General features: G+C 42.0%; 1 protein-coding gene across 1 annotated transcript; it reads left to right on the plus strand.

The window, feature by feature from the left end:
* The first annotated feature begins 7,285 nt into the window (after positions 1-7,285).
* Positions 7,286-9,967, plus strand: DDIT4 (DNA damage inducible transcript 4). The gene is made up of 3 exons (XM_067552722.1): positions 7,286-7,570; positions 7,812-8,050; positions 8,526-9,967. The coding sequence occupies exons 2-3, from the start codon at positions 7,873-7,875 to the stop codon at positions 9,014-9,016; spliced, it is 669 nt and encodes a 222-aa protein (XP_067408823.1). The 5' UTR covers positions 7,286-7,570; positions 7,812-7,872; the 3' UTR covers positions 9,017-9,967.
* Positions 9,968-10,201: the final 234 nt, after the last annotated feature.

Below are 10,201 nucleotides of genomic sequence, written 5' to 3' on the forward strand. Positions count from 1 at the left end.
GGCCTGTGCGTACAGCCAGTCCCCATGCAAATCACCCGGCGGGCTGCCCGCCCCCCTCCCAAGGAATACGCCTTGGCCGGCACGTTTCAGGGTTTCAGCTCAAGATTGCGTTTAACCCTTTGCAGGCACAAAGCGCCCGTCTCCCTCGTACTGCATGCGACGCTTCTCTAGTTTGGGCACGTTTAATGCCCAGGTCTGCCTCATCAAATAAGGCTAAAGAGACAAACCGAAGCAAACAAAAATCCCACCCTCTCTGTGGAAATTAGCACCGAACTAGGACGGACACTCATCAGCTCCCTTCACCTTCACAATTAAAAGAAAATTCCCCTAAATAACCCATTCATTATTATTGGCTTTAAATGCAACGTGAGGTATGAAAACCATCAAATGAGGGAAATTAGATGCGTTGGCTAAATCTGTATCAGATGGGTACATGAGTTTAAACCCTCTTATAATAGCTGCTGTAAACTTTCCGTACTGCATTACTTTAATTTCACTTTTCCAGGCGTCCTTGAAAACAGCCTTTCATTTGCAAAGGATCCCCACGAACATCACACCTCCCCTTCTTTTTTTTGTACAAATCAATGTAATCAGGCCAAGCTCCTGGATTTAATCTTTGCCATGGGAGGGGTTGGGAGAGGGAATTACAGAAACTAGATCCAGCAGGGATCAGCCAGTCCGGAACGACTCTGTGCAACAAACAACTCAGTGTATTTTGGGATTGGTTAGGGCTCTTTTTAAACTGAGTATTTTTATTATTTTATCCTGTTTCAGTATTGTGAAAAACAGCATGGGCATCACAACAGATTCATGTTATTAACAGTGAAAAGCAAATGGAAAAAACAATTTTGTGTTTATTTTTTGTTCACAGAATTGGTTCTGCATCTAGTGCTTCAAATTCAGAGTTTCCAGAAATAGTTGCAAAAGAGTTTAAAAAGTGCAATCTAAATTAGGAAAATAAATTAAAACCAGTAAAATCAAGTATATTTATTATGCCCACAGAAAGGGTGTGATTATGTAGTATATTGTTAGTACTGTTATTTTATTTAAGAAATGGAAAACTACACTACAGTTTAAAATTTTTACCATAACTTCATTTCTGTAAGTATTTGCTGCAGCCATGTCTTTCAATAAGTGGGCTATATTTAAAACAATCGATCCTACAAGTGAGGAATCCAAAATGTACAGGATTAAGTTTTCTCTCAGTTACAATGGTTGCACTTGTACCCTGAGAAGAGATTTTGGCTTAGAGTTCTCACCTGGAACCAAACTCAGTGCATCACACCCAACAGAAACTTTACTAAAGTAAAATCATTTGCACAGTACTTTGAGGATGGAAAGGACTATGTAAATGTTAAGTATTATTGACAGTTCTTTTGCAGACACATTGGACCTGGTCTTTTGAGGAGCTCTGCAACATCAAGTCTCCTTTAAATCAATGGGATTTGAGGACACTCTACAAAATTAAAGGACGGAGACCAATATGAGCAAAGAAACTTCACAGCAAATTACATCCCTAAAGGCTTCTTCTCTATGCAAGGCATCGTGAAAAAGAAAAATTTACACCCAAAACAACTTCAGATTTTTTTAACCCAATGTTTCCCTGATATTTTTTTAGAAGCTTCCTTTTCTTAATTGCTTCAAATTATTCTTTGGTTATAACTCATAGTTATATAATAATAGCTTATGTAAAACTCCAATATTACTACTCCCTCTTTGGAGTTTTGACCCCTTAGATAGAGTACTTGTAAACTGTTAGCACATATCCCTTTTGTCATTAGGGTTAGCCATGCTACACAACCAGTTCTTTTAACAAATGGGGAAACAGATGCAGAAATGCATCTGACTTGCTGACAGTCACCGAGCAAGTCATTGGCACAGCCAGGAGTAACACTCAGGTCACTTGACTCTTTAGTTCCTTGTCCTATCCAACAGGATACTCAGGTTCCCAATACATTATGTATATAATTTATTAATACTTTTGGCATCCATATATCTGATCAGATCTTCCAGAACTAGGGGATCTATATTGTGTTTTTCCTTAGACCCTGTCCACATCCCCCCCGCTGCCAAATTTCTGACTGTTTCTATCTCTGGTTTAGCTTCACAAGTGCTAGCCTAGACAAAGTGCAGCTGGCCAGCAGCATTTTAACTACTGTCATTTAAATATGTGCACAGCAGAGTTAAATTGCATGCTGGCTAACACACCAGCAGCTGCACTACACTGATATTCCAACCATTGCTTTCACCTGTGGAACTGAATCAGTGGTAACAATGGTGGAAAAATTTATGCAAAACTCTTCTAGCAAGGACACCCTCATCTGTCTGCCCTCAGTTTATTCCACTAACAATGAAAATCAAGTCACTGCACGTTGCATATACTGTCAGCAGTGAGGAACTTGCACCAGCATCTGTAACACTGAACTTGTAGGGACTGACTGCAGATAGAATGACCAGTTTCTAGTAGATAGAATTGAGGTCACTGACAGTGCACTAATTGTTCTTCAAATTGTGGTCAAATGAGCAATGAAGTTCCCCAAGTAATTGGCAGCAACCAAAAACTGCTTCAGGAAACACTGGCAAAATAACAGTTTGAGTCTAATCCATGTTCCTAAATCATATGATCTTGGAACTCTTAATCTAGTCTTTTCTGTAGCCTGCATTTATACTCCACTCTGCTTATTGTGGCACTGTTATCAGTCTCTGCTCAGGAAGGACAGTACTCAAGATAGCTCATTAAATAGATTAAGAATATGGTCAACTTCAATTATAAACCTGTAATCAGTACCACAGTAAGACAAACAAATTAACAGAAATCTTCACTTTGCCATTTCTGCCAAATACTTAAAATTTGTCAGGTTCTAATCCTTAAAAATTCACAGTAATCATGATCTGCACATATATAACACCATTTGCAGGGAAATCTCAAAGCTCTTTATAAACATTAAATAATCCTCATATGACCAGTTTAAAGATAGGGAAACATCACCATTCCCATTTTACAGATTATTTAACTGAAGCAAAAAGAGATTAATTTGATCTTTTCAAGCATCACATAGTGAGGTCTGGTCTACACTTAGAAAGTTTTGGGGTATGGCCACAGAGCAACAGTAGCAATAGCCACTGCCCCATCCCCCGTGCAGATACAGTTTATACCAGTAAATGAGTGCTTTTGCCAGTATAGTTTAAAGCACTTCCCTGAACTGTAGACAAGTCCTCATCGTCCCCTGCTCTAAACTCTAGACAATGCTCCTTTTTGGTACAGTAAAGTGTCAAATATGTAAAAACCTACTCCTTTTTTATACAAATCTTAATTTGGATTAAGTTTAATTTTGGACAATCATCTTTTATATAATAAAAGACCAAGTCATTTTTCAGAAATGCAACACAATATAACCATCATAGTTAATACTCTGCCCATCCACTACAACTATAACCGTGTGCGCTAAAGCCCATATTTGATTTACAACCCTGAGTAGGACAAAAGAAAGTGAGAGAGAGAGAGTCAGCAATCAGGATCAGGGGCCCCCCTACTGCACTGGGTGCTGGTACAGGCAAGTCTTTGCTTCAAAGATTTTTGGAAGTCACTGAAATAAGGATTATGTACAGGAACAAGAGTTGCAGGCCCAATATACTTTTCCCCCTGCTCATGCAACTAAAAAAATAAGTGAACTGATTTTACTCAGGCTTAAAATAATAATAAATTCTGCTCTGGACTGGGACCAAGCATGTAAAATTTCAGCCAAAATGGTGATATTTTTAGAGCTGTGAGAACAATTGGAAACACCAGGTCATACGTAATTCTCAATGTTTCAACTAGTAAGCAAATCCTCTTATTATACACTGCACATACATGTTTTGTGTAAACCCAAATATTGCCAGGAAGCCTGATTAATGATACAATCATCAATTAATGAACATGGTTTAATTCTGAAAATGTGAGTGCTAAATGTATGCTGTTTGCACATGCAGTGACCAATATCGGACTAGTTCCGTCAATTTAACAACACAGAGCTGTTACATTCACAGGCAGCCACAGAGAATGGGAACAGCATGTTAACATTCTGTAGAATGGCTGGTACTATGTTTTATGGTATCCAATAAAGATACTGAAAAATGTCCATTGAAGAGGCATTCTCAAATGTCATGGATTATATCTGAATCGAGAGACTGTTTAATGGACCCACCTCCTCTCTGATTTGATATTCAATGAACCACCTTCCATCCCATTCACAATCATATAATGTGCCTGTAGCAAATGACAGCAGTTGCTTCCACAGAAAAATAATATTAAGAATATTAATAGTCCTCCCTACAACAAATCCCCAAGATTTGTTCTGCAATGCTGTTTCCATTAACCTGAGAACCAGAGTTTAGTCCATAATCCTTGCCCTCCTTGATAGTCAACATCTCAGCAATGCTAAAGAGTTCTGTAGCTTTAGTCCATAGCTAACCAGACAGAAAATCGCAGGGTCTATGACTCAAATGTCATAACCAGGACTGTCATTACAATACAGATGTATAGATGAATATAGACTGGAAAGCAGTTACCTAAGCCAGAAAAAAAATGTTGAGGGCAGCTAAATGTGTGTGTGTGTAAGTAAAATCAGTAATTCATGAAAGTATTCATGAAAGGTGCTGGATCAAGGATCATCAAAAGTACTCAAGACTGAAGTCCTCAGTTTACCCAAAACCTCTGACTTGTAATTTCCATTTAGTCCTTTGACTGTTGGGTCTGACAAGTATGCCCATGGTTATAGTGCATTTTGACATCAAGGAATTGCATGGGACCACCAGTTCAGTTAACTGAGGCTACCAAACAGCTATCCAGGAGCAATGACTTTCAGCCTCCAGCAGCCTGGTATTTGATGAACTATGTGGAGAGGCAGTAAGATGTTTAATAACTGTCTATTTTGTGAATAAGGGCAGGTCAAGAGTGACAGCTACTTCCAGTTTGTGTTGCATCTCATACCATCAAGCTATGGACGTATGGAAAAAGACATTCTGCTAACTAATTTAGCAATGAAGACTCATGTCATGAGCACATTGTACAAGCCCCTCTATGTTTGAATTTGGCTATAATGCTAGCAACACTGATTCTATAGCTGTAACACCATAGTGCAGATGTGCTACAGCAATGGAAGGGTTTCTTCTTTCACTGTAAGTAATCCACCTCCTCAAGTGGCAATAGCTAGGATGACAGAAGAAGCCTAGATGCATCTACACCAGGGCTTAGATCAGCATAGCTACAGTGCTGATGGGAGCTCGCCAATCAAAATGTTAAGTGTAGACCAGGCCTAAAATAGGGAGACCTTGTGTGTCATTTATTTCTATTTATTTAGGAAAAATTATTTTACTGTAGTCTGTTTTTCAGTTTTGTTTTTCCTTGGTTTGTGGGTTTTTTATTATTATTAGTTGGTTTGTTTCTCAATTTAGGTGGAATTTTTGTCTCCATTTTATTTCAGCTCCCCCACCACCTCCTCATTTCAGAGAGCTTATCCACTCATTTTCAGAAATGTTTTAAACAATCTGTGTACTGAATATGCTGGCACGGACCTGTCTGGTGGCTCTATGGAGTGGAGATATAGGACAGTAGCCGGGGAGTGTGGATCTTAGGCCAGAAAAGGTAGCTATCTAACTACATAAATACCAGCAAAGGGCACACATCAATCCGAGATTTAAAGTTAATGATAACTAAAGGCATAAAAGGCTCCAGTGAAACTGAAGAAAACATGTTTTCTTGCAGACCAGACAGACAGCATCAAGTTTTCAGGCATCGTTTTAAAGGTTGGTTTTACGCTTGATTGTTCCTGTTGTAGACTTGCTAGTTTCTCTCATTGATGAAACGATCTGCTTTATTGCACTCGCTGGGGTTTTTTCCTCTCCTGATGCAATTCGCCCAGTCATTTACACAAAGCAGTCACCGAGTTCAGGACGGACGCTAGGACCCGGAGGATGGGCTGTAGCTAGTGTCGGATTGTTTACCTAGAGTTAGTTATACGTGCAGAATTCACCGCGTCCCCCATTCCCATAAGCAGAATTGCAACAAACAAATGAATTTATCGACTCGAATGATCAATAGCATGATTTAGTCAGGCGTTCGACCCCCTTCGCCCCCCTCCTCCAAAAGCAGTTGACGTAATGAGGTGCAATAAACTAGTTTCTCAATAGAGCTATAAGGACTAAAAGTTAGGAAAACCGTGCTGTAATGGCTTGACCTTGATTGTGCACGAAATAATCCAAGGCTGGAATGTGTTGGCTCAAGGTACAGTAAAAAAGCACACGTTTACACTGGGTTAGAGATGGGGGGAAAAACCTTAAGATTTCTGAAAATAAACTCGTACTTTTACTTGAGCGACTCGCCTTCGCTATAAGGTTACATCAAACATAGTTGATGAAATAAACTGTAGCATCTTTCGTGTTGGGATTATGAATGGATTTTATATACGCACCCATCCTAATTCATCGCATCCTTTAAAACGAATCACAATGCCGAAAATACCTAGCAGCAGGGAGATTTTTATTCTTACTTTGGAGTGGGTTGAACTGATTTTATATGAAGCAATCACTTCCTTTGTTACAGAAACCGACCAGTCGATATTTGAAGGTTTCTTTCATGTTACAAATGGCTAGCTATGAACACCGAGATCCCGTTTCTCCCAAACTGCATGTAAGATTCACCTGAACACATCTTCCTTTGGAAAAATTAGACAGCAAGCCAGAAACGGCGTGCTAAGGAGGGGCCTGCGTGTGTGTGTGTGTGCGTGCGCGCGCGCGCGTGCGTGTGTGTGGAACACAACTGAGATTAATAAATTGGTTACAATTACTAACAGTTATTTTTCCTATCACCACCATCATCCTTTCAATCTCTGTGAACCAAAAGGCACCCACTTGGTCTGGGCCAGAGCTGGGACTCAGATCCCCCAATGCAATACAGTACAACGTTATTTTGTGCAGCCCGGTCTACATCTGCTAGTTTCCCAGCAGCAAGGAGAGGCTCATGCTTTTTCGCAGGGAATTAGCCTTTCGGGTACACAGGGCTCGCTCCGTGCCATTCCCCAGACCAGGCGCTGAGAAAGTCACTCTGTGATAAACAAACATCTTCCCATCCCTTCCCCCCTTAACGCTGTCACTCCGCATCCCCCAGCTCTCTCTCGCTCGCTCGCTCGCTCGCTCTCTCCAGTGCCTGCAGCAGCCCAGAACCCACCCCCAGTGGAGGGCGGAGACCAGGCTGCTGTAACCGGGCAGGAGAGAACGCTGCGAACGTGCGCCCGGCTGTCATTGGCCGAGCCCGGCACACACTCCCGGCTCGCGACTGGTGGCTGCGGCTCTGGAGGCCGGGTCAGGGTTTCGGGCTGAGCAGGGAGGGGGCGGCCGCTCCGATCTGTCTATTTAAAGGGCCCGAAAGAGGGTTGGGGACACCAGCGCAGCGCCGAGAAGGGGGAGCCCAGTGCGTGCCTAGGGGCACTACACAGCCCGGCCCCGGCCCTCGCCAGCAGCCTTCCTCCCTCCATCCGCAAGAGCAGCACTTCTCTTCACCGGCTGCGCCCAGCCCGGACCCCGTGGCCCTGTAAGTATTGCGCTGGGATTGCCCCCCGTGTCGCTGCCTTCCCAATCCCGGGGACACAGAGCTCCGCTCCCTTTCATTCTCTCCGGGGGCTGCGGTGCTAGATGATCCTCGGTGCAAGTTCCCCTCGGTTTCGCATTCGTCTGTTGCATTCGAGATCTGTTCTCCACGAAGGCGAACTAACACACACTGCTAGAGCCTTGCGTTACTGACCGTCTCTTTCTGTGCTGGCCTTGGATTGCAGGACCTGTATTTTGCACTGATCCCCGCGGCCCCACTTCCACTCCGGAAAGTGACCAGCAGCGATGCCAGGCGTGTGGGACAGCTTCTCGTGCTCGCTGCCTGCCATTCCGGAGCAGAGAGAGAACCAGCCCTCACCCACCTTCTCCTGGGGGAAGAGCTGGCAGCAGGAAGGGCCCGATCGCTGTCCCAGGATGGAGAGCTCCGATTGTGAATCCCTGGACAGCAGCTTGAGCTGTGGCGGTAAGTAGATTTTAGGATTGAAAAGTCATGGGCATTACCCAAATTTAAGAAGGGCAAGGGTTATTTTAAGCTACATTATTTCCACACACACTTCCTAAAATAAAATTAAGATTTTTTTTTTTGAGCTGTGTCCAATAATATACTTAAAACACAATTAAAATAGCAAAATGAATATACACCATTGCTGTAATTCAATACATCTAAAATATACAATGGGAGAGGTTTAAGCTTTATAAAAAAATTTGTCCCATAAAACTGTAGCTGCCTTTCTTTCCCTATCCCACAAGACTGTTCTTTATCTTGTAATCTACATTATTCTCCATAGAAAAGCTGCTTCAGTTAATAAATTGATCAATTTTTGTTCCTTTAACATTTGGTCCTAAGTGTTTAGCACCTTTTGTAGCAACTTTTAAAACAAAAGCCATCTTAATAAACTGGCCAGTACTGACCTGCCTTCTTTGATTTTCATTCATAGACACAGAGTACCTGGATGAAGTTTCCCTGCCAGACTTAGATTTGTTAAATGACCCAGAAGATGAACTGCTGTGTAACAATCTCATGAAACTAATCCAAGTCAATCTGAACAAAGCCAACATAAATTCCAAGCGCTGCTCCAGACTCGTGATGCCAAGCCAACTCATCACTCAAGTCAGCAAAGAGCTGCTTCACCTGGCTTATAGTGAGCCCTGTGGCCTGAGAGGTGCCCTCATTGACCTGTGTGTCGAACATGGAAAGGGGTGTCACAGTGTGGGGCAGATTGAGGTGGATCCAAGTCTTGTGCCTACTTTCCAGCTGACCCTTGTGTTAAGATTGGACTCCCGGCTATGGCCTAAAATTCAGGGACTTTTTAGTTCTGGGCCTTCTTTCACTCCAGGCTTCAGTCAGTCACTGAAGCTGAGCACTGGGTTCAGAGTCATTAAAAAGAAACTGTACAGCTCTGAGCAGTTGTTAATAGAGGAGTGCTGAAGGCACCTCATGGAGGAATAACTGATCATTATTCTTTAAACTGGCGTACAGCACCAGGAGAAACTGGGGTGACAACTTACTCAAGTTTGAAAAACTTTGAAAAAGCTTTGAAAAAGTAACATAAGCTGGTTTAAAATGTGGCAACTCTTTAGAGCCACCAAGGTTAGGTTAGATTGGAGTATGACTGTACAAATGTAGAAGGAAATATTCCAAACAGAGGGAGGACAAAGAGGTGGAAACTTGCTGGAAAACAAAACTGCACTCTGCTTCCCTCACTCTGTGTGGGCATAGATAGCAAGTGAGTGCTAGCTTTAACCTTTCAGTGAGTGTAGGACAACTTTTTATTGTTCTGACTTCAATTAGTCTCATGACACACTGTGAGGCCAGATGCGGCAGCAGGGCTGCTTTGGGGGTAGACAATTTCCCTACTCCTGGCTGATTTTTTTTATAACAAAATACATTGTAATCAATGGGGTTTTTTGTTTTTGTTTTTTTTTGTTTTTTGTTTTGCAAGGGGAGGGTGGTGCATGTGTATGAATGAATGGTGGTTAAACTTAAGGTCTAATGGGACCAAGTATGTGTATTTGGATCAAAGATGAAACTCCACTACTGACATTAGGGCAGCTATACATAGACTCCAAGTGAATGTTGAAGCAGGAATTGTTACATTGTTGTAATCACTTCATATCTTTGATGCTTGAAGAAAATGCTGCTGGGAGCGGCCTGCAGCCCTCGAGTACTGCATGCCAAAGTATGATGTGATGCTTGGGGTGAGGGCAGGAACCTTCACAAACCTATATGAGATGCTGTGTAGTACTTCCATTGATTACAGTTTACATTAATACACTTGATGTTCAAGTGCAAGACTTTCTATGCAATTGTATTGTTGGCTTGGTTTTTTGGGGGCTTTTTTTTTTTTTTACTTTTCTAATAAAACCTTTCTAATTGACAGTTGTCTTTTTAGTGTCGCCTGTCTAACATGTTTGACAATATCACTTTAAATCTAGTGGACACTTCCCCTCAATTTGTAGGTTTAGACTATCTTGCATAAACTTGTGAGAGCCATGTCCTGCTTTACACAATACCTTAATTCAATAGCAGCAGTAGCACTGATTTTCAACAGTGCTACTGAGCATGAATAAAGGTGCTCAGACACCATGTGCCTGGCATTTTTGGGAGACATTT

The sequence above is a fragment of the Emydura macquarii genome, unplaced genomic scaffold (assembly GCF_026122565.2).
Source record: "Emydura macquarii macquarii isolate MOO-44397 ecotype Brisbane River unplaced genomic scaffold, CSIRO-AGI_Emac_v2 contig_1390, whole genome shotgun sequence".
Classification (NCBI taxonomy): domain Eukaryota; kingdom Metazoa; phylum Chordata; order Testudines; family Chelidae; genus Emydura; species Emydura macquarii.